The sequence below is a fragment of the Filicampus tigris genome, chromosome 17, assembly GCF_054856515.1.
Source record: "Filicampus tigris isolate MCC_2025a chromosome 17, RoL_Ftig_1.0, whole genome shotgun sequence".
Classification (NCBI taxonomy): Eukaryota; Metazoa; Chordata; class Actinopteri; order Syngnathiformes; family Syngnathidae; genus Filicampus; species Filicampus tigris.
Window position 1 is genome coordinate 11328696 of NC_141233.1, and position 24848 is coordinate 11353543.

General features: G+C 41.0%; 1 protein-coding gene across 4 annotated transcripts in view; it reads right to left on the bottom strand.

Moving 5' to 3' along the window:
* Positions 1 to 905: 905 nt before the first annotated feature.
* cadm2a (cell adhesion molecule 2a) overlaps positions 906 to 24848 on the bottom strand; it is a 185846-nt gene continuing 161903 nt past the window's right edge. For 2 of the 4 annotated variants that reach the window (XM_086012643.1, XM_086012646.1), the window contains 6 exons: positions 23877 to 24038; positions 23700 to 23790; positions 22416 to 22594; positions 17927 to 18040; positions 4386 to 4508; positions 906 to 2912 (listed from right to left, as the gene is read on the bottom strand). In XM_086012643.1, coding sequence (XP_085868769.1) covers positions 2794 to 2912; positions 4386 to 4508; positions 17927 to 18040; positions 22416 to 22594; positions 23700 to 23790; positions 23877 to 24038 — 788 coding nt within the window. In that variant the 3' untranslated portion in view covers positions 906 to 2793. The remainder of the gene's footprint in view (positions 2913 to 4385; positions 4509 to 17926; positions 18041 to 22415; positions 22595 to 23699; positions 23791 to 23876; positions 24039 to 24848) is intronic. The other 2 variants (XM_086012644.1, XM_086012647.1) reach the window with 2 other exon arrangements.

Genomic DNA, 24848 nt, shown 5'->3' on the forward strand with positions numbered 1-24848 from the left:
CTCACACCAGTATGATGACGTTTTCCTTTATCCAACCTTGTCGTTACAAACTAATCTAACACAAACAGCTGTCTGCGTTACCGACAACGGGAGTGTTGTTATGTTCCACTCAAGGAGACGCCGCGGCAGTGTTTGAGTTCACTCAGTGACAAAGACATTACTTACTGACCGTATTTGCATAATGCCGGAAATTGGTCACCAAATAGGAGACAGCTGGGCAAACTGTTCCATTGCCCTTGGTAACAATTGCCTCCATCTTGCTCGATTAATATACTGCTTGCTCAATGTCTTTTTGCACAATAGACGACGCGACTAAGTCAGCCTCTGACTTGCTGGCAGGCAAAACAATTGGATTATTGGAAGTTTTGCAATTTTTGCAATCTCAATCAATTCATTGTGATATTAATGAGTTCCATACCCATAGATGGGAAAAGTAATCGATCATTCTGAGTTTTGTTGAATGTGTGGAATAGATGTTTGAATTATCGTGTTGATTTTGGTTAATCATGTCTCGAAGAAACAGCGGTGCCTGTTTTGTCTGGTGGTGTGCTGTGGCATTTTTGGTATTTATATAAGTGCCTTGGCTGAATGGAGGGTGGGAAAAACAAACATTGCGTCAGCTATTGGGGGGGGGATGGGGGGGGTCAAGCTACATCCTTACACTGCAAAATACTCCACTTGGCATTGAAACAGGACTTCAGAACATTCAGAGAGATTATAAAAAAAAATAAAACATCGATTTTCCACATCGTCAACCAAGGAAATGTGATCAAATGCCCATTCCTAATAAAAAGCCACAAACACCTCATCTTGTCACTATGAAGTTACGAAACATCCTTCCTGTTCTCTTAAATATCTCTTCAAATAATTTAAATAGGAAAAGGAGGCCAACAAAAACTTGCCCATGTGTTTTTACCAACTTTAGTTTCCCACACATTATTTACATGCCTTGTGCCAAAACAAAATGTCAAAATTAGCCAAAGTATATGCAGTGACAGGTAAAAAAAAAAAAAAACAATTGATAAAGATGCTAATATACAAAAAGATTACAGTAGAGCTGAAATTCAATAGCAATTTTCACAATCAAACACGTTTTAGCAGACACGTTACACAGCAGGGAGTTTAAAACCATTCAAAGTAAAAATACAGGGTTATTTTCCTGTGTTTTCACGTCCACTGTTGATTTGATTAAAAGTAGCACACTCAAGGCAAATGAGTTGTTTGAAATGGGACACACTGACTCCATCTTGTGCTTTTTCTGTTTGTCCATCAATTTTTATCATTCGGGAAACAACATAAGTCCACTGAGTGAGCGTCATGTCAGCGACACGCTGCTCGATCAGGTGGTGAAATGACGACGTCATTGCGAATTGAAAGACAGGATTATACAAAAGGAGAGCCTGTTCTCACAAGAATTGAGTTGGATTTTGTATGGAAAGCAACACAATGCTATTGTGACTTTTGTGAGCGCGTCCCTGCGGAACTGTGAATATTTCACATTAACATGAGTGTCACTGCGCACGTTTGAGGTGAACTTACATGTAGATCTAAAATACGCCATTGTGAACGTCCTTTCACTTTTCATACCTCTCTCTTTTAAAAGTTAAACTGCGTGGTCCATTCAAAATAACCAAAAACTCCACCTGCTAGTTGAAGTGCACATCAAAACAGATTTTACAGAAATCAAATGCATTGATCACAAAATCCCTGTACATAATGTAACTAATGCACTCTTTTCAACCCATACCCTAATTTTACATTACTCTGGATCTCTTTTCTTTTTTTTTTTTTTTTCCTTCTCTCTTCTCATTATGACATAAATGATTTTCCTAACTTAAATACAATTTATACAGCTAGTCGACCTGAAGCCCCCGTGTGGATAACAAAAGAGGCCGCAGAGTTCAGGAATATACACAAAAAGTAGATTGGTAAAGCAGATTTAGAAAATGCCGTCTTATTCTTCTCAATGGATGAAATATCTCATCTAGCATCGTTTGCAAAATTTTTTGGTGTGTATTCTCAGCTCTAAACAGTAGCACACTACACCCCCACTCTACGAACTACACACGTATCTGAGCAACCTTGCTACACGAGCACCACACAAAGCCTTCTTCTTATCTTACATGGCTCGACGTTTTAATTACAAGTCTATATAAAGAAGGAGGGATCATCTAAGATATTGAGTGTGGTAGATATGTATAAGGCGCGAAACAGCACAGATCATCATGAAAATTTGAAAAATAATAATAATCAAAAGACACAATGCTGTGAGCTAAGCAATGGGATGATGGTCCGTCCGGGTGACCATCTACAAAAGCATTTACATTGCTACTGACTGATACATGAAGGCATTGACACGAGTTCAATGGCGTCTGTATTTTTAGGCACCGTGTTGATGTGAGATTTGTGGGTGTGCGTGTGTATGTGTGTGTGTGTGTGTCTGTGTGTGTGTGGGGAGAGGGGAGGTATGTGCGAGCGTAAGGGGAGTGGGAGGGCTCGTGGTGGTGTGTTCAGGTGTCTGAATGGGGGAGGTGTAAGAAGCAGTCATGGTAGATTTACAGATTTCCAGGGTTGAGGGCCCAAAAACACGAGTGAACTTCAGCAGCGATGCCTGCGTAAAATGGCCGCCGAACGATTAGGAAAAAGACGAAGATGAAGCCAAAAAGAGGGCAAACCACTGTGGGATCCTCTGTCTGTGCGCTGCCTCGTTCGCAGGTTTGAGAGGGGGGTGGGTTGGGGGGGGGTGGGAGAAGACACAGAGGGACAGATGGCAAGGGGGGCGCCCTCTACAGTCTAGATGAAGTACTCCTTCTTTTCTTCGGCGTGCGCGTGGTTACCCTCGGCGTTGATGATGGCCGTGTCGGCGTCGGGCGCGTCGTCTGCCCCTTTGGCCTCGTTTGTCAAATACGTTCCTGGGGAAAACCAGAAAAAGCAAACAAAGCGCTTTCAAAGCGAACGAACGCTGAGCTGCCTCATGTCGGACGATTTTCAGTGACGCCCCGTTGTTGGTTTAAAGTGTTGCAACTGAGGAAAGCTGGACATTGTAGATGTACAACAGGCATTGAGTCAGCAAAACGGACACCGTGAGCGAATTTCTCTTGAGTAGAAAGATTCCCAACCACTGTTCTGTAAGAGATTATTAGGTGCTGGAGGAAATGATCCCAAAATTATGACTTATTAACCACAAATCATTTTCTTTGTTTATCTATTTATGCCAGCCATGTACTGTATAAGGGAAGGCAGAACACTTAAAAGCTGGCAGATGGGACAATGAACATTTTTCTAAATGCTTATGTAAAATAATGGCCCCTCATCATAGATAAGACTTGACAGTAGACTAGAGCAGGCTAAAAGTGCGTTAATGTGGCGGCCATGTTGGCAGGGGTCCCTTAGTTCAAATGGAAAGGAGAATTTGGTTTACCAAAAATGAAAGGGCATTGATTATACACTGATTTTCACGATTCATAAGCCAGGCCCATCCCCACCAATAGCCCACTTTATAATTTTAAGTTGTAATATTAGCATTGACCACCAGATGGCAGACATGTCTTACACTGCCCTGTATTATTTGAGTTGACTTAATATGTTTTTGCAGATTTTAATGTCATGCAGGAGAAACAGAAATTCAATGATATTCACATTTTTAGAGTTGATTTTTGTGAGAAAAATAAAACGCACAAAATTAGTTGCACTTAATGTTGGTTTGCTGTTCAGCAGTTTTGTGTCATCCTTGAATGTTTTTTTTTAGGCATTCTGATTAATATTACATTTGTGGAATATGAGCCCTGAGCAACTTTGATGTCGTTTTCAGTTGTGAGAAAATGGCTACCCATGAGATGGGTAAAAATGAGGAGATTTTACTGCTTAACTCATATTCCACAAACACAATAGCAATCAGAATGCCGTGTTACACAAGTGGAGGCACATCGAACATATTATTGTCATGAACATTTTTGTGTTGACTTCTCTTAAAACACAGTATGTGGTGCTTGTTGCAAACCCTTTGTTATTGAACTATGGGTCTTTTATACATGCACTGAGAAATGCATGATGAAAAATGAAATATAATAAGAGCATTTTCTTCCCATATTTAAAATGGCATTCTACTCGTACATCTAGTTAGGAAAAGTGTGGTCCTATGTGCCCCGCCCAGTAGCACTGATGAAATTGTGGTCCCCTCCATCATTTAAGTTGTTCATCACTGATGAAGTCGTATGTGGCTATGTCATCTTTGGCCAAAGAGATTTCTTTACACTCCCACATCTCCTTTAAATGATTCCAATCCGCACCGGTTCTACCTCTTATTTATTCTTTGTCCTTCACGGCAGCCACTGCATGTCAGTGTGATTTTTGAGAGATGGATGGCAGCGTCCCGGTGGTTTTACCTTTATGCCTGGCCAGGTATCTTCCCAGAACAATGATTAAACACAAGGTGACGAAGACCACCACAGCCACCACTCCCCCGATCAAAGCGTGGTCCGTGCCGTGATGGCCCAGAGCGTTGGGATCTGAGGACGGACAGGAGGGAGACGGAAACACTACCGTCAGTAAAGAGATAGAGCAAACACTGCAACAAGGAATGAAGGGATTTTCTTTCCAGTTTTCTCTTGTTCTATTGACGTTTCTGAGGTGCTCGTTCCTTTCACAGGTTCTCTCATGGAATAATTCAACTCAGAACAAGAGGACGAGAGAGAGAGAGAGAGAGAGCGACGGAGACAGAGAGAGACATTTGGCCTGCAAAATGAAGGTGAAAAGACAACGACATAGGGAGTCGGGCAGAAAAAAGGGGAGTTGAATAATTCAGGAACCACCCATGGAGTCACAAGAGTCCCCAAAATGCGCAGTCACAAAAGTACACTAAATAAATCATCACACAGGAAATCCAAAAAAGGATAAAGGGTGATTGTTGCGAGCCGAACAGAGGTGTGAAAAAGATGCACTGAGGATCTTTATTATGAAGCTGCTCACATCTCGTGAAAAAAAAAAAGAGAAGAAAACCTGCAAAAAAAACTACAGCAAAGGTGTAACCACCAAAAGTCTATTACACCTCAAACATCAAGGACAAGTGGGACGCAAAATAAATGGATGGATTTGAGTACAATAAATAGAACATTAAGCGTTCCCTGGGGGTTGAAGCGACAAGTCGACTTTTCAATTCGACGTTTAAAGATTGAAGTCGACAAACTGCTAGTCGTGGTTTTGGAATCTCGTTTCCAAATCGGCTAATCTACTGAGGACGTTCGACTCGTGTGTCTGCCGCCGTCGCAGGGCAACAACATTTCATGGGACAGCAACATGGCCGACGACAAAAAGGGTGATGGTCTTCATGCAACTGCGTGGTGGATGTGAATGAATGTTAGCGTCGCTAGTTTGGCCTATTCCGATCGAGGGTAATATTAAAATATTCAGACCAGCGGGACCATAGGACTGGCAGCGAGGAACAAGGGCATCAGCGAAAAGGGAAGCTTCATCTTTGTTACCAAACCTCAACTAAAGAATGCAACTAAAGAAGGCTGAATGGAAAAATGGGATACAATGACCCTGAATGAGCAGAACAGGTCAAAGTTAGAACGTTTTGAATTGGTCAAAAAATTGGTCAAAGAAAAAGAAAACATCTTAACTTCTTGCTTTTACTTTGAAATGATAAGTTGAACAGTTTAAAAAAATAGAAATTAGATCATAAAATCAAAAACAAAGGACATTTTGGGCTTTCATTTTGAAAAGAAAAAAAAACTGTAGGGATAAGCCAAACGGTTTAATGTTGGAACGATTTGAATCGGTCAAGAAAAATGTGGAACTTAGTGTTTCTATGCTGGTTTGCCAAAATGGCTTTATGTGAAACTGGTCCATCATCACATTAGTTTCGTGAAAAAAAAAAAAAAAAAAAAAAGAATCTATTTGTGCTCTGAATCAGTAAAATCTTCATGTAATTGACACCCAGCCAAAAGGTGTGCAATTGCCTACAGATGCCACAAGATGGTGGCAAAGCACTTTTTTTGAAATAGTCAAGGCTATGACAGAATGAAGCTCCTTCTCTTTCCTCAACATAGTTCCCTGGGCCAAGATGACACTAAATGACTTAAGATTGAGCACAAAAATTAGAAAGTGTTGAAAGATAAGTTCCCTCCCAAAAATTATGAATAGGCAAATGCTAGGCTGCCACCTGTTGCATAAACATGCATTTAATTACAATGAACGTATTACAATGCGGATTGACATTTACATCATAAATGCCAATGGCATGAAGATTTTTTTTTTCATCATGGCGGAAAAAAAGGTGCTATCAAAAATATCCGTCGACAATTTAAACATACATCCCTGTCGCTTTTCTTTTCTTATCCACTTCCCATGTGGCCCAATTGAACAGCTGGCTTGCATGCGCTCCATAAGCCGGCGTGGTGTGAATGACCAGGCCTTCACACTTCACCGCCTCCCAGCGGACAAACAAAGGCCCGCAATGACACACACACGCACACCGACCCCCCGCCCCCCCCCCCCCCCCCCACACACACACACAAACACACACAAGGGTGAGCACACACACAGGCACTTAGCAGGGTTTCACTGTGCTAAAGTTCTGCATGGTCAGTGAAGCAAGGAGGGAAGCAATGTTCCCCCCCATGGCTGTCTCTGTACCTCATTGTGGCACGACAGTGAGGACTTTTTAGAGTGCACACACACCCAGACACCCCCACACATGAGCATGTCACTGTGGCCTTTGAGTCCCGCCGCTTGACGCATATAAAACACGTAGCTGCTGAATCACTTGGAGAATATTGCACATTTTACCACAATGCAATATTCCAGACTTGATCCCAGACATAAAAATTCCCTTTTTAGATCATCACAGGGACCTGTCAAAGTACAACCATCTGCTAAATGTCACACCGTGGGTTCGATAAGCTTTGAAATCAATATCGTGTGTGTCCCTTGCGTTGTATTATGTCATGCAGATGTCAAAAGCAAGACAATTCTTGTTTTGAAATTAAATTGCTTTGAAGGTTGTTTGGGAATTGGGAGGAACATGCACGTACAAGACTGTATACCACGACATAAAAAATACATAGTAAAAGGGAATAAATGTAGAAATTGACAAAGACGGGACGGACTGAAATGTTTGGCTCAAAGTGTGAAAAAAATGAAAGAAGGAAAACGAAAAGAAAGAAACCCTGAATGGAAGCACCTTAGATCTCCATGGCTCCACATCACATGATCTTTTAATAAGGGCACATACCTTCTCTGTGCGATTTCATACGAGAGCATAGCAGAGCAAACTTCTCCTTCAATATTTATGGCGCTCTCCTTGTCGCCCGGCCGTGTTGAATAAATCAAAGACGTTCACAGCTTGTGTGAGTCACTGACTCCACCAAAAGTGTTCCTCCTCAAGCCGCCAGCTAAATCCTCATCTGATGGCCATCAGCCTCTTTGCTGTCCCTCTCTAGACAAGCGACTTCGCTAGCATAACTGCAGACGAAACCCCGCAGGTGCCGCTCTAACGTCAATTTCTTCTTTGAATACAATTGCGGCGTAAACTTAAGAAGGAATCAATCGCTTTGTAGAAAAGTGGTGGCCTCCGCCTTGCCTCGGTTAGTTGCCGGGTGCATCGTCCATTTGAAAAAAAAAAAAAAAAAAAAGAAAACACCTCACCTCAAATAGATGCTCTCATCTCTGTCATCATGAAAATGTAGCACAATAGCGAAACTCAGAGGTCTCAATAACAAACAATACAGTACAATATGTCTCTTTAAATGTGTTTCCTTCATTTCATGTCCCGCACACTGCTCTGCTAACTACAGTGTGTGTAAATTGGAGGGTAAGTGATTCTAAATCAATATCCACTCTGTCACAGTGAAATATCCATTGATATAAACCCCTTTTAGATATACTAACTGGATTTGCTAAACACAAGAGTCAGCTTGCTAAGTGAAGGTACACCATGTGCTCACCAAATGCTAACATTAGCCAAAATGGACACCCTGCGAGCAAGCTAACATATTGTGCTGTTTGCATGTACATTGTCTGCTTGCGGTTCATTAATTAAAGAAGTGCGATAGCTTGACCAATATGCATTCTTAAACTTATTGTGATATTGAGCAAATATAGCATCCAAGACCACCATTTGAAGAGACGGTTGACACACTGAGCACAACATTGTGTACACTTGCACAATCTAACGAGCTGTGTCAAAAATCCTGCCTTTACAGAGATAAGGCTCGATGAATACGTCGCTGACTGAGTACAATAATGAAAGCAAAACAGCACATTTTTCACATGACCGTGAAGTGACAAGATAAAACGCACTTTTGCAAGATTTCAGAGGTTTTTATCTCTAAAAGGTGCCTCGCAGCTCATCTGATGTTTGGTTTGAAAGTCACCTCGCGGGATTACGTTAAAAACGGGAATCATTCTTTATCAAAGTTGGTCTGTTGCGCATCCGCTGTCTTCATCTAAAGAACTTCAGTGCAGTAATTTACCAAACAGAATTGTCCTGCGCTGGCATTCATCTGGCGAGGCTTAACAGCTAAGCCTCCAACCATCAAATGTAGCATCTCCAAAGTCTAATAACCACCTTAAACAAAGGCTTACAGAGATGGAGTGCCCTTGAGTCTTTGTCTGTACAATAAAGCCAGTATCGTAAGGCAATAGAAACACCAACTTGTGAAGGATGCCAGTACCAGCCACCGATACTTAAAGGAAATTTTAACAAATCTGACATTGAGTAAGTCTTCCTTGCCAGTAGTTGTTGCTCCACTGCAGCCGTTTGACACATCGGTGAAGCAACATGTGCAACAAAAAGACGGAAAGGTCTTTGCTTACAATTAGCTGTCATTAGGTTAATTCAAACGTTATAAGTACAAGTGGTATCGGTACTTGGTATCGGTATTGGTCAGTGCTCAAGAGTGAATAATCATAATCTGAAAAAAGTGGTATCAAGCATACCTAAATTTATTAATTAAAAACATGAAAATAGTGATGTTTTTGGGAGGCTGACATTGTATATTTCAATGAGGGAAATTGATTCTATATCCAAGTGAAATTAGTAAAATGCTTGGTTATGAACCGAATAAAACTAAGTGAAGGTACCACTAAACCAATAAATATACTTATTAGGGGTGTGCATCTCTCCGCAAAAGACAATTCAATATGGTTTTCGATATATGGGTCGCTAAACGATTCAAGGATGGTTCGATTTGAAAGTGGAATGATTCGATTTGGTTCAACTCGATGGGTTTACTATTTGATTCTATACTGCATGGCTCAGTTCGAGAGGGTATGATGCAATGACTTTTTTGTAGTCATTTTACATACAATATACTTGAAGGAACTCGTCAGTACTGCAAACATGCCATTTCGTTCAAAGCTGTAGCCCTCCGATAAAGCACAGTTTGATACGTATCAAATATATATATATATATATATATATATATATATATATATATATATATATATATATATATATATATATATATATATATATATATAGAGTCTGGAAATTACAGACGCTATGGTAACTTTTACATGGCATGTGATTTTAAGTTACCAAATATGGTTCGTTGCCCTATGAAAGTCTACTAATATCTGATTGACATGCGGAAGGCGCATGTTGCAGCAGTTGGTAATCAGAGAGAAAGTAGTCCTAAGTGCCCGCGGACTCAACTAGTTCAATAAGTCAAAGAAGCCCAACTTTTTGGCTCAGACTGGTTGCGCTTCATCTGACATCGACTTCTGCAGCCAAGATGGAGGAGTCGCTACGGGCTGCAGCAGAAGGACAACAAAGACAGACGAGCGTCTAACATTCGAAGAAAGGCAACACGTGCGACATTAGCAATAGTCAAAACGTCTCTACCGAGACACATCTGTTTTTTTTAATGTTTTTTTGTGTGTGTCCTTGCAGATTATTGCTTGGTGAGAGGATTAATTAGATTCTGAAAACAAATTACTCCTGCTAATCATTCAATAAAGCCCCTAACATGGTCGCGGACACTCTCTTGAATATTCAAGCAGCCAGACTCCCTCCTTTCCTGTTCTGCTCTCACAATGAAAATGAAGTTATAATCAGAGTGAGATAATTAATCATATGAATTCATTAAGCCAAATGCGAGAATCAATCTATCATGGCGGCTCCGTGTTTGGCGGAGTCGATAACCTCTGCGAAACAGCCAAAAGAAGCGATAATGGTATAAGATGAGCGCGGCACCTGCGCTAACTAGATCACAACTTTATCGCTGACGCTTCTTCATCAATTTCCGTCATAACTTCATGAGTGGGACAGTTAGCATTAAGCGAGTGAAATGAAAACCCCGCAGAGGGACACGTCAAACCTGAACATCCTTTGGAGGGACGAATGAAGAAATAAAAGCTTCATCAACAAATAAAAGGCGGATCAAGTGTTTGAATGAATAGAGGTGGTTTATGACGTGTAATTCATCGCATGAGCCTTGAGATCTAATGATTTCTCTCTCCCTGTTCTACACTTAACTTCCAAATTGTTGCTATATTTCTTCCCCGAATGCTAGTTAATGTGACAGCTCATCAATAAGCCGGCTCAGCAATAAGCGCAAAGACCTTTGCATTATGTTTTAATTCGCCCTGCGCCGCTCGCCGTTTTGTGGGGGAGAAAACGGACAGAGGATTGTCGTGGCTCTTCAATATTTAACCTCTTTTGAGCCCTCTGAGGATGCCGCGGCTGGAACATAACCCTTCTGGTTTCAACACAAGTCGCCCACCAAAGCAGCACCCGCACGAGAAAATGTCATTTCTGCTCATCACACGTCCTAACCATGCTCTATAACGTTAGATCGATAGCAATGGAATAAAGCTGTTCGAAATCCCTGCAAGGAATAAAAATTGTCCTTTCACTTATTAAGTTTTCACAACAGCTTTCCCCCTCGTCTAAAGCAGATTGAACATGAGTACCTGCAGAGTACACGCTGCACTTTTTGTCCTTCGCGCTCCAAGTTTGGGAAACAAAAACAAAACTGTTTGCCTGGCTTTTTCTTTGAAAGGTTAGTAGGGATGGCTAACAGGAAAAACAAAAATGTGATGAACGTTCGAAATGTTAGGGTTGTGACGGGAGTACGTCATTATGTGGCACAGGAAAGCCTGTTGTGTTGACGCTGCTCTAACTACACTGTTTTTATTTGATTGCCGTATATCTATGGCAAAGACTCATATATTGACTGTGATTCCGACATTACTGCTACGTTAGCGTGGGTAAGTGATTAAATACAGCTTACGTACAAATTTGGGTTTACTTCTCCACAATAGGAACGGAACTTCATCCATGCGAATTCCACTGCGGCACTCAACTTATTTTCTTGCAGCTGTGCCATCAATTCAACTTTCCCTTTCATTCAATTGGGTCTCTTCTTCGGGTTTCATTATTTCCAGAACTTTTGTAACCTTTATTAAAGTCAGACTATTTTGCAAGGTAGATTTCACAATCAAGAGCGAGCGTCATGAATATTTCATTGTCGGGAAAAGACCCCTCGTCTTTAAATGCAGACGGCGCAACCCCTCAAGGAGCAGACCCCAGAGGAATGCTGGTAATTAAAGCACCGCTTGTTCCAAGTCTTCAGACAATCCACATTGCATCCTGAACACACCCGGGCTTGAGATAAAGATCGTCTCGCCACACTGCAGCAACCCATCATTGATCCCATCACCTTTGACCCTTCAAGAGGACAACACGGAGCAACCAATTCGCAGCCCGCAGAGAAAGAAACTTTGCCAACTTGCTCCAATAATTCACCTCTCAAGAGTCAGTACCTGCCATCAAATACTGTCTGTACTCCCTGAAAAAGAAGTAGGTAGTTCATCTAGCGAGGGAGACTTTTATCTGGGATGGTAAATAACGATACTGGTATTGTACTGTATGTCAACCAGGGGCATGCAAAGGTGGGGGCACCTGGGCATCCGCATTTTGGGATAAGGCTGGAATGAATGAATGGCATTTCCACTCGTTTTAAGGGCAATGATGATGAAATGCGAGTGCGTTGGGTTACAAGCGGGGCCACGGAATGAATTAAACTCTTAGCTCTGTAGTATCAGTCTACAGGTGGACCGCTGGCCGCGCGTAAGGGGAAGCGCAGGGATGAAGGTTATTTAAGCTTGATTACTGAACCTTCAAAAAGCCTGCAACCCTGAACAGGAAGAGCGGTGTAGAAAATGCATGAATGGATGTGAGCCTGTCTTTGCGTATCAAGTCCGTCCGTATCGAGAATAAAAAAGTTGTGGTGTAAGTTGTGATGCTTTGAACGCATACTCTGACGTAACGTAACCTATGAGGTGTCGACCAGCTTTCTGGTATCACTTTGGACAATTTCGCCGCATGTCTCAAGTTTGAATACAGCCATTGTTTATGTCAAGGCCGCCAGTGCAGCTTTTTCTTCTTTTATCCTTCATTCCTCTCAGGTGCAAAGTAGAGAGAAGATAACTAAGTGTGGATGTGCTTTTATTTCATTATTTCTGCTCCTCCACAGGCAGAGACACGGGCCATGAATAATTGCTGTACTCTCCGAGGCAGGACCCGTTCTTAGCGCTAGTATCAGGCAACGGGGGTTGGCCAAAAGGAATACTGATTGTGAGGAGTGAACAGTAAATATTTCAAAGAAAGCCTTGTTGTGCGTGATTACAAATTTCAGTTTGGCAAGGTCGCAGCTAATTTGCAAAGCCGCGAAGACGAATACGGCAGAGAGGTAAGCGGCCCGTGCAGAGCGAGGATGTGTTTATGTACACTTTGATGACATTGCACGGACCTTTGGTGCTTAGCGAAAGACGTATTATTGCCGTTAAGACTGACCGGGCGCACGCTCCAGCGCTTAATCAATACAGCGAATCACAGGCTACACTTCAGGCATCAGTCTGGAGTCATACACCACAGATTAGGAATCTTTATCTTTGCTGTAGCTACACCCCAGAGGTCAACAACTATCAGAAGGCACAGTGGAGCAAATTAGACTATTTATTAGAACCATCAAGTCTGCTATATTAAATATTTATTTGCTATTATTCCTGCAACATTGTCACCAAACGCTACTATTCACTACGTGACTCCACTGTTTCCCGAACCACTAATAGTTGGATCCAAAATATATTAGCTGTTTTAAGATTAACCATGTATGTCATATCTTATATATATTGGTATATAAGATATATAATCTGTATGGAAAAAAGTCTTGGTTACAATATTGTACATTCTGAAAGGAATTTGGGATAGTCTACTGACTAACTGACACCGAGGACAAATTAAAGCCACACATCACAATTTCGTTCTCAAAGTGATAAAGTAAATACGATTTAAAAAAAGAACAGAATCTTTTGATAATCCACACTGTTCGAAATAAAACTAGCAAGTAAAGCAAGTGTGCAAATCCTCAATAAATGACTGCCAGTCTTAGTGTTAAATATCGCTGAAACTTCCACATTGTGCATCATCATTCAGCACTGGTGTTATTGTGAAGTCGTTCTTTGTTTTAGGCCTACAACTTCAGTTGTTTGGCACTTTCCAACGAGGAAAGGAAGCGAGACTTTTAATGTGGCGTCTGTTCAGTTTTTACAGACCTCTTGCTGTGAGACTGGATTACTTGTGTTGGCAGCAAATACCACAAAGTATTTCTAAGATGTGACTCCAACCCGGGGATCTTTATCAGCGGATCTTCATAAATTAAACACTAAACCAATGTTTCTGAGCAAGTCCATTCAACGTATTTTTAAAATAATCTTTTGCGCTAGCAGAAACGGCACATGACGAATGATAGCTTGGTGCACGATAATCTGCATTGTTTTATTCGCCGTGGGTTGAAAAATAGGAGCAAGGTGCGGAAAAGTGAGGCGTGGTATGGATGAAGGCGATAGTCAGGTGCATTATATGCTAATATTCCGCCTTACGAGGCACAACGTCGGACCTACAATGCGCCTTCAGCACAGTCGGACAACTTTATTAAAAAGACAAAACATCACGGGGCTGGAAGCGCTCCATGCATGTTTGCTTTCATCCAGAGCCTGTGAAAAGAGCTGGTAATAAATCAAGAAGACACATGAAAGCAGATAGCGGAGCGTTCGGCGACTGGGGACACATTGAAGGAGTCTGATATCGAGATTCCCTCACGATACATGGAGAAGCTGTGTCCCTCTTGTGTGTCAGCAGAACACAAATAGACATCAGAAGCTGATGGGGAATATTCAACATTGTGTGGAAGCCTTTAGAGAGATGTAGCGTGCAGTGGAAAGGAAGCCAATGACGGTGAAAGGAAAGGTTTGGGGAGGGAACAATGGCTGCAGAAAGTAAGGCATCGGAGAGGATCTCACGAAAATTGTTATATCAACTTTGAGGGTCAGCGAACTCATCTGCATATTGCTTAACACAGCACCTAAGTTTTAAATTGATATGTCAATCAAACGCGACGTCTCCTGTCACCATATCAGACATGACGCTGTGTAAGCGTTATGGTAGCGTGGGCGCAGAAACAGGAAAACAGTCATGGTAATCCATTACATTTACAGTGGTACCTCTACTTACAAACGTGTCTTCATACGAAATGTTCAAGTTTCGAAACGCCTCAACAGGAAAATATTGCCTCTAGTTATGAAGAAATTTCAGGATATGAAAGGTAAAAGTATGGGGTGATACTCGCAGTATGGGCTGCTACTCGCAGCTCCGGAGTTTCCTGAACGCAACATACTCATAGCTGCTCTGCCATTGGCTAGCTTAGCATCTTCCTGGCATCCCATTGGCTAAGAGGGACCTTTTCCGTAAGTCTCTCTGTGTGTGGATAGATAGGTAAATAGAGGGATAGATGCAGCGTCCTTGTCATTCGCCCCTCGGGCCATGAGGTCTTCCGATAGTTTTACGTGAATTAGAAACGAGGAAAAGAAAAAAAAAAAGGAGAAAATCGTTTTTTTGTCCATACAAACAAAGCAAGAGATAACAGAAAAGTATGAAAGGGGAATGTGTTTGTTTGATCTCGCCAAAGAATATGACCGTAATGTATCGACAGTCGCCACGTTATTAAATCAGTTGGCAAAAAAACACTTCTGAGAGAACATGAACCAAAGAGGGCAAAAAGCGATGAGGACAGCAATTAAAAGATAAACGACCATCATTTTTATTCCTTATTCTATTCTTTGTTTTTTTACATTATGCACAACTCTAATTTATTGTGCAATCATCTAATTGTAACATGTATTTGTTACGTGTTTCCATGCATTTTTATGCTTTATAAAACATTTATGTCTGAATATTGGGGGGCTTGGAAAGGATTAGGGCATTTACATGGAAAACGCGTCTCTACTTACAACATTTTCTACTTAAGAAATTTCTTCCAGAACCAATTAATTTCGTAAGTAGAGGTACCACTGTACATCTTTCTGACTTTTGAAATGAAGGGAAAATAAATGTGGGCTATAAAAGTACATGTAAACGTGTATTGCGTCATGGAGCATGAAAATATTTTTCAAGCATCTGACGCTTAATTTCTTTCAGGGCATCTGTCCGTCCATCCTTCTGTTTGTCCGTCCATACTGTGCATCACACCTTCTGTCCGTCTGCCATTCCATCTGTCGGGCTATCCACCCATCTGTCAGTCCGTCAGTCCATTGGTCTCCCTCCCTCCATTTGTACATATAGTACACCAGCATGTCTGTCTCATAGTCCTTTTAGCGGTCCATCCATCCGTCCTTCTATAGTGCGTATGCACGCCGATGTGTCCATCATTTCAGATGCCCAACAGGCCCTTCTTTTTATTTGTCCCTCTTTCTATCGGTTTGTATATATTTTTTTACCGTTCAGCCGTCTATAAGGAACATTAGCTAGGCGTCAATGAACCGTGGCCGAGTGTCATATTCCAACAAGTTGTTGTCTGTTCATTATTGGACATAATAATCTGGCGATGAAGCTTCACTTTGTGCCATACTGCCCTTGTTCCTCGCCGCTGATATGAATAGGAGCGACCGGGGTTAGCCTCAAGACGTTAGCTTTCGGCAAACGTTGGATGCGTCCGCTAGCTTCTACTGCCCATGAGTGAGCGATTACGTAGCCACTGGCAGTAGAACGCCGCGAGTGCGTTGTATTGCAATTATCTAAAATGGTATTTTTGCTTGTTTTCAACCTGTTTGAGCAAGTTTTGTCTGTAACATTGAATGTTACACGAGTGAGCACTCAGTGATATTCGTAAAAAAATATGGGGAATTCTCAGTGGTAAAATTTCACTTCATTTAAAAATGCGAACCATGCATTTTTCGTAATGGATTTTCTCTTCAATTTACACTTAGAACATAGCCCTAGTAGCCTAATGGGAAAAATGGGACCAGGAACTTTTGTCTATTAGTTCCTAAGTGCTTTGTTGAACATCAGAGTGACATTAAAGTGGTCTGCCAACCAAGACAGCCAAACAATAATCACAAAGTTGCCCCAATCTGGAAAAATCTTGTCCAACTAGTGCCTTATTACTCCAACATCTTGCTGACCCGCACTTGAAGGATATGCTAGGCCATGCCAACTCCTCCTCTATTATGTTGACGGGTTCAACAAAAGTCCCTCATTTCTTCTTTGTATCACTCGACAATATCCCCAGTCTGTGAAAGTAGTTCTCATCCGGTGATAACATCCTTCTGGCGTCTCTGGGCTCGTTGGTTGCCACCATGATAGACACTAGCAACTTTTTCACCACTTCCAATCTTGGAAAAGCTCTTCACACCATGGAGGGCTGGAACATAGTTAACTAAAATATGATGTTGTCAGCCTTGTAGAGGATTAAAGAAACGCACAGATACATGACCGTGACCTCTTCACACTGGATTACATGGCACTGGCTGAGTGTATAAAAATAATTAATTACGAGTACAACATTTATGGCTCTAGCCTTATTTGGTAAGAATTTGATAGGATTTCAAAGCAATTATTGGAAAATATGTACACTAGGTACTTTTGGGGCCACTTTATGTTTATAGATACATAAAAAAAATGTTTTAATCCAAATTACTGGACAAGAATTTAACAACATTTTGAAATTCTTTTGATTAATTGTCTCTCTCCTGATGTTCTAAATTCCTTTTTTTATGTCAGTGCCATACTGAGAGCAGATTAATGCTGCCCAGAGGAGATAAGAAATGCAGTAGTAGATGTCTGCACGAATGGAGCTCACAAAGAAGTTGAATCAACAAAGCCAGTGGCTCGACAGGCTGCAATTCTACACACATGCAACTTTTCCACATGGCAAAAATTTGTGAGGTTCTGTCCGCATGTAATGAACACGTACGCCATAGCGGAGGTTTCATAGTCCACACAGTGGATAATAAGTGCATAAATAGTGGATAATAATGTTTAAACCTGTAATCATTACCCTGCATGTCATCAATTTTTCTGGGAATAATAGATACTTTAAAAAATGGTGACATCAGCATTTAGCGTTCCCTCCAATAATGCCCAAATGGTCTTTATAAATGACAACCCATTCTTCATAATACAATTCATTCAACTTAATATGAGAGAGTATATCAACGGCACTCTCAAAAAGTTTGAGTTACTACTTTAAAAAAAAAAAAGGTTCTTTTAAAGTGTGAAGGGTTCCTGGATTGAGCACAGCATTAGGAGTCACGATGAGTCATCTCTGGGGGGCAGGCATTTGCAGTTGGACATGACATTTACTTCTTTGAGCTTTCAGGGCACGGGACTACTGAAGTCTTAGGAATGTCAAGGGGACATTGGATTTTAAACAGCTGCACGCGGATGGAATACAATAAGATAGAGGAAGCATCTTAAGGGGTGTGGGGGGGGGGTGGTGGCTGTCAATTTCCACGATGATTAACTTTTGAAAATTGACAGTGAGGTGTGAGGCAATAGCGTACATGAGAGTTAACGTAAGACAAGCATGAGGTGCGACAATATGTTGAGCAGGTTGCAAGAAAGCAGGTGGTGGTACTGTACCTCGGTTTCCAGTGACTGTGGGGTCTGAAGCGTGGGTGCCTACTAGAGCAGTGGAGTCTGGGGGGATGGGATGGAAGGGGTGTGTGGTGGATGGAGGCAGGGTGGTGGGTTCTTCTGGTGGGGGGGGCGTTATGGTGGACATACAAACATTCACAAAGGGAAAACAATAATGCAACTGAAACAAATGGACTAAAAATGTTGACAGGGTCTACAGCAAGGCATGGTATAGCAATGGAAAACAAAAATGATTGTTAAAAACAGGCAAAAATATTCAGCAACGAAGCAAAACAAAGGAAATGCCAACATATTTCATGTGCATAAAAAATGCACGAGAGAAATCCCATTCTGTTGTTGATGTTGCGTTTTCATTGCGAGAGACCTTATCACCTGACGTCAAAACACAGGCGCCCTCTCTCTTTCAAGAGGTCATCTTCACTTGCTTCACATTTTGACCACAAGATGAATCCGATGTTGCTCTGAATAAGAAGCTTCAGACATGATGTGGATGTTTTTATCAGACACATTTATCCCGGATGTTTACATACAGACCGGAGGGCAAATTTTAGTCGACCACATCTGTCCTGCACAAAAAGCATCTTGGGATTTTATTCGGGATACAGTATTTTTAACCACATAGAAATGCAATTTTTACTAGCATGTTTGTTTCTATAGCAACCATATGAGATCACACTTTCAATGGGTGAGCTCAGTAGGTAAGGCAGGTTGCTTGTTTTTTTGTTTTTTTTTCTTTCTCCACTTACCCCAGTTTGCAGGACTCCTACAACGATCATAAATGAAATACATGAAACACATTCTATTCTATTTTTTCTATTCTTAAAGGAGACTTATTATGGGAAATTGACTTTTTGTTTGGCTAGAAATGGTTGCTAAAACAGCATGAATGGGTAAACTTAAATTTCCTGCTCTGAAGGGAGTATCAGAGTTTCCAGAAGTCTTTAATAAAAATCACACAAAGTCACTAAATTTGTGGCTAATTCATTTTTTAAATCGTTGTTAGAGGGGGGAAAAAAATCACTGAATAAAATAATACTGAATACATTAAAAACATGAAATACAATAAAACCTATTATAATGAATGAAAATATCTTATCCAGGGTTCTACATTAACAGTGGCCCGGGGACATTTTTTTTTTTCATAATTTACAGTTAATCTTTAAAACCTGTTGTTTTTTAACACATTTCCAGTTTTGCTATATTCAAGCACAGTGTTCATTTTCAACCTTTGTATAACGTTGAACTGACTAATAATTATATTTAAAACACTTTTTAGGAATAAAACCTCTGGCTTGTTTTTGATGAACACTTGGTCAATTGAATTGGAATGTTGGTCATTAAGATGGTGCTCAGTGAAATGATTTTTTTTAGGTGTTACTTGGTGTAAAAAGTTGGAGCACTGCAGAATTAGAGATGCGGTTGGTGGAAGTGAAGATAACCAGTGGAAGAGAGAGCAGCAGTGGTCTGACGCCACAATGATGAAGGAAGCAGCAACCTTTAAACATACAAAAAAAAAGTTTAAAAAAAAATAAATAAAAAAAGGAAACCGAGGCACTCAAAGTAATTCGAAATACTTTGAGTGCCTCTCTTTCTCTGTTTTTTTTTTAAAAGTCCTGCGTTGATCCCTCGACTGAACGAGACAGTTTTGAGGAAACTCAAAACATCCGAGAAGCACTCCTATTTGCTTTGATTGCTTGACTACAAAGAAAGTTTTTTTTAATAACCTTAAGAAAGTAATGTCTTTATAAAACAACAACAACAACAGCAACTGTTTTCGAGTCACGGCTCGAAGACATTCCTCGCAGTGTTTCATCCAAGGCGATGGTCAAATATTAACGGGGCAAAGGGATTGGCGGCGAAGCATTGTTTGACAAAGTTAATGAGCTTACACCGCCACCTTGTTTGTGTCACTCTGGTTTTTATGGCGCCGTGGAGGCTTTTTAATTGGCCGCGCTGCAAGGCCTGGGTGCCTCCGTGACTTTTCAGCCTCGGCGAGAATCGCAAAACAGCTCGACTGCGTGTCTCTGAGTCAAAATGTCTCCTTGCTGCAGAGGAACCATTAAAATGGTATTCTCTCAGAATTATGGCAGCAATTGTAAAAGGCTAAAAGGTGTGCTAATCACTAATGGATGCTGGGAACAAAGTGGGTGCCATTTTCAAAGAACAAGTCATGAATCTCCATTGGACTCTTTGACCCTCCTGAGCCCCAATTGCTCTTCTCTGTGGTGTAGAGTTTGTCGGTTTAAAACATCACTTTCATTAAGGGCATCACTTATTCTATACTGTTACATTCTCATGACATTTTCAAGGTATGTTAGACTCCAAGTAATGCCTGCATGGAATAACGCATGCTAATTAAATCTCTCCAGAAATATGGACCAAAACTTGGTAAAGTGATAGTCCGAGGAAAATAAACGAGTACATAGCTGTTCCGTTTTATTTCATGAATGGCAAGTAAATGAACCGTACCCGTTTTATTTAATATATTTTACGGCAGTAACGACCAATTATTTTAATAATCGATTCATCTGTAGATTTTTTTTCCAATTAAACGGGTAAAAAAAAATATATATTTTCTAAAAAATAGAACATTATTTCAACTTGACGATGCAGAAAATGCACAAACATAAAATTATTATGATTATGGTTCAGTAATTGGTTTGATCTGTAAGATCTGTGAGAAAAAAGGCAAAAATGGTGTTTGTTGAATTCTAAAGTAATCCACATATTTGCAAATGTCTTATTTTTTATTAAACACAAATAATTATTTTGCTTTCATGGTGGATTACACAAACTGCAGAAATTACAAACATGATTCAGACAATTTTAAGTTGAAATTTCTAAACAATTAACCGATTACCATAATAGCTGTTGATTAATTGTTGCACTGCTAATATATTTGTTAAGGCTGATGTCCTATGCTAAGCTGCTGACTGCTTTAATGCAGACTTTATTTTGGTGAAGGTGTTCATTGAAAAACCTTTTGATGAATTCTGGAAAAAAACAAAAAAATGGAAAACAATACATTGCCACAATATAATTCAACAATTATTAATTGCAACACATTTTCTTCTCCCACCAAATTACCGTAAAAACGTAACCTACCATAGGACCATCAAACTCAACACTCGATTAAGAGCTGAAGGCTTAAGCCAACAAAATAGATGTTCATCAATCAAAAGTTCAACATGTTGGTGAGTAGAAGTTAGTGATGTCATTCATCACTGTCAAACATACTTTTAGAGCAATACATTGTCTCTTTCAACCGACCAAAGATTTTCTTTGAAGCTGAAAAGACACATATTTGACAAGATTTGCAACAAAAACAAGTGTCGCCATTCACGTCGCGACATGAAGCAGACACTTCATGAACTATTGATAGCAACCTTGCTCGTGTCCTTGAACAGCCTTGCTAGCTTATTACTGTGGAACCGCCGTGGGCAGCCAGGACCATATGAGATATCGCTATTATTTGGCCAAGGAATATTGAATATCATGCTCATTGCAAAATACAAACACCCCACTGGGTGTGAGTCGTAATAATAAAGCAATATTTATCGTTCCACTTAGGGAAATTCGGTTTCAGCCTTATTGTCCCTCATCTCACTCACACACACACACACACAACTGTCCTCAAAACAAACGGAACAGAGACTTAATTCGGAGAGACAAACGGAAAGGAGACACAGGAAAACAGGATGACGAGCTATCTGTTTTCCCTGACACTGATTCACTTCATCCTCCACTTCCTCTGGCATTGCTCGCGATGACTTATCCTCCGTGGTGGTATTACAGACAACACAGCACTAAATTACACACACGCACACACGCACCCTCGCTCCTCCCTCTCGATGTGCATGCATGAGGAAGATCTGGGACGCGGGTTTATTTAAAGAAATACGTTGGTGGTATTAGTCCCACCTGAGGCCCTGTGAGCGATGTTACCACTAATCACTCACACTGCTTATACACGTGCACAGCGGGAGGCTCGGAAATCACTAGCACTTCAGTTTGGTGCTTGCTTTTATTGCTTATTGGACATGTCTTGTATTATTTATATTGAAGATCATTTGAGGCCCATTTCCACCAAACAGTACACTTAGGTTGGATGTTTTGAGGCATTTCTATTGGAGAGGCTACCAAAATACAAATGGTCAAGGCTACCAAATAATGAGATTGGGATTGTATATGTCAACCTGGCTGTCCATCCGTTCGTCGCTGGTGGAACACGGTTCTGTTCTGTGACACCGGTTGATCTAATTTAAAACGAAATCCTTCATTACGCATCACGTTAAATGAATTTCATTTGTTTCAGGTTCAAACTCTGTCGCGAACCCCGTAATGAAATCTTGATTAAACTGTACGGGCTGGACCACTCTGTGGAAGTGCGGCTCAAAAATCCAAGGTTTCCTTTCAAAAGCACAGAATTGTGTAACACAAAATCATGCGCGCAAGCCTTTTCCGCAGGACTCACCGTACACGTAGAGTACATATTCAGCGCTGCTGGTCCCCAGGTGGTTGCTGGCCTCACAGCGGTACGTGCCGTTGTCCGTCTTGTTCAGTGACGTAAATATCAGCTCCCGACCCTCCACGATCACCCTGCCCAGGTCTGAAAGTTCCACGCCGTCTTTTGTCCACATCACAGGATCTGGCCTGGAAAGAGAAGGAAAGATGATACATACACAGAGACACTTCATTAGATATGCTTGCATAATCTAATACAAGCAGGATCAATCATCAGCAGCGCACACAGTTTTGGCAGAGTCTTTCAGTGAACAAAGTTTAAAACAACATTTTGTGTGAAAACCTTTGTTTTCAAGATCAAATCTGTGAACCATTTTTTTTTTTTTTTAATATTGCAATGTTGAAAGATGAGTTTGAAAAGTATTGGTAGCATGTTTGTGGTTCTTTCAATGCAAGCAATTTTCAAAGGAAAACCTTTTGAGTGCCACACAATTTGGAGCAGTACAAATGAAAGGTTTGGACTCTCCTCGTTCATCAAAAGAAAAACATGTTTGTATCTACTTATTCCTTTTTTGGTAATCAGTAGTAAAACATGGCTTAGTTGTTTCACCCAAATCACATATTTTGGATTAAAAAAAAAGTGCAGAAAATAAGCTTCTTGTGAAAAGATATATTTTGTGCACAATAGTGACTTGATGCTAATAATTTTTGTTTTAGTGACAGGTCAAACGTCTGAACAGTCCTTTTCCACTTTAAAATTCAAACAACAATTAAAATATGCTTTTTGAAGGCAAAATAATGCATTCACAATGAATCACCAGAGTACCGATTTTACATTTGACTAACTATTTCCATGTTATTTAGTAGTAGTAGTAGTAGTAGTAATTAATAGTGTGCGTGGGTGTGTGTACATGTGCCTGCCATCGCTTCTACTTCTAAATGTAATAATCTCCGTCATCTTTTCTCTCTTTTTAACGTGACAAACATTTTGATACTTTTTCCAAGGATACACCATGTGAAGGAGCTTACACATTGCTGGGACACAACGGTGATCTCATCCAAAAGAAATTCAATGCTGGCTGTTTTTTTTACTTTCTCAGTTTAAGAATCAAATAAGAGCTCCCTTGTACTTTTGTCTCCCCATTCATGTGAAAAAAAAAACGTAGTTGACAGCAATTGACATGGCTTCTCGTTAGGATTCCCATTGACGGCATTTCACGTCATTGGCTCACATTTTTATTCCTCTCGTCCCTTTTGCCTGCAAATACTGCATTATGAAAGACACGTGACTTACGAAGGGTTTCCTTGGGAATCACAGTCCAGCTTTAGGTACTGACCCTCCTGAGGGACCGCGAGAGAGTGGACGATCTTCACCCGAGGAGCATCTAAGACAAAGGTTATGGAGTCAAATGAAAGACATGCAACAAGGGATGCTCGTCTGCTCACATCGAACGTATATTTTCATACTCACAGTGGACCTCCAGCACTTCGGTGGTCTGCTGCGGCGACTGCGAGAGTGCCTCGTGGTCCACTCTGCAGGTGTACGCCACTCCGTCGTCGCGCCTGTCCACGCGCAGCTGCACCGAGCTGCGCACGGTGAAAGTCTTGCCGCTGGCGTTCACCTCCTTGGCGCCTGCGTGGAAAGCGAAACAGTGTCAGCGATGCAGCACCGAGGCACATCAACATGTTGTGGTCTGTGATTACGTAGACACCGTGAGCCTCTTTATCTCACCACACATATCTGAAATCACACTGCAGGGGCACTGACATGTTATCTGAAGGAGAGATATCCACAGTCCTCTGTTAATGTAATTAGATTAAGTCAAACTGAGCTGATTGGCGAACTGTGATAAGATGTAAATGCAAAAAAACGATTCTATCATGCTTTGTGATCTGGCTGGGACAATAGCTTTTAGCTTCATATACATACATCATATGCAGCCCCGAGCATCTGTAAGTGGGTTTATATGGAGACTTTTCTGTCATTGGGAACGATTTCGTTCCGAACGGAGCTCTCTTTACATGTGTTGCGATCTATTACGATTGGTCGTTTACTCGCTCCACCGTGTTAATCAAATCAGCTGTGTAACAGCCGCGTGACACGTGGCGATCGATGTAAACGTCACGTGACCTATCAAGATGGAGTTCATTCATCTATTTAGCGCAGTATTCGCAATTGTTTGAACACTTTTCTTGAAGTTACCAGCATTTTTCTCGCGTCGCGGACGGGCTCTGGTAAGACGTTGCCATTTTAAAGTTCGTATACAACAACGTCACTACGCATTTAGGTCAAGACAGAGCATGCGCAGACCGGACGCAGCCTAGCCATTCCGATTGAACTGTTTACATGACGCTTGTTCGGATTGGCAAAAGGAATATACCACCCCTGTGAATCCGAATGAAATTCCACTCGGATTGGGCCTTTTTATTCCGATTGGGGTGT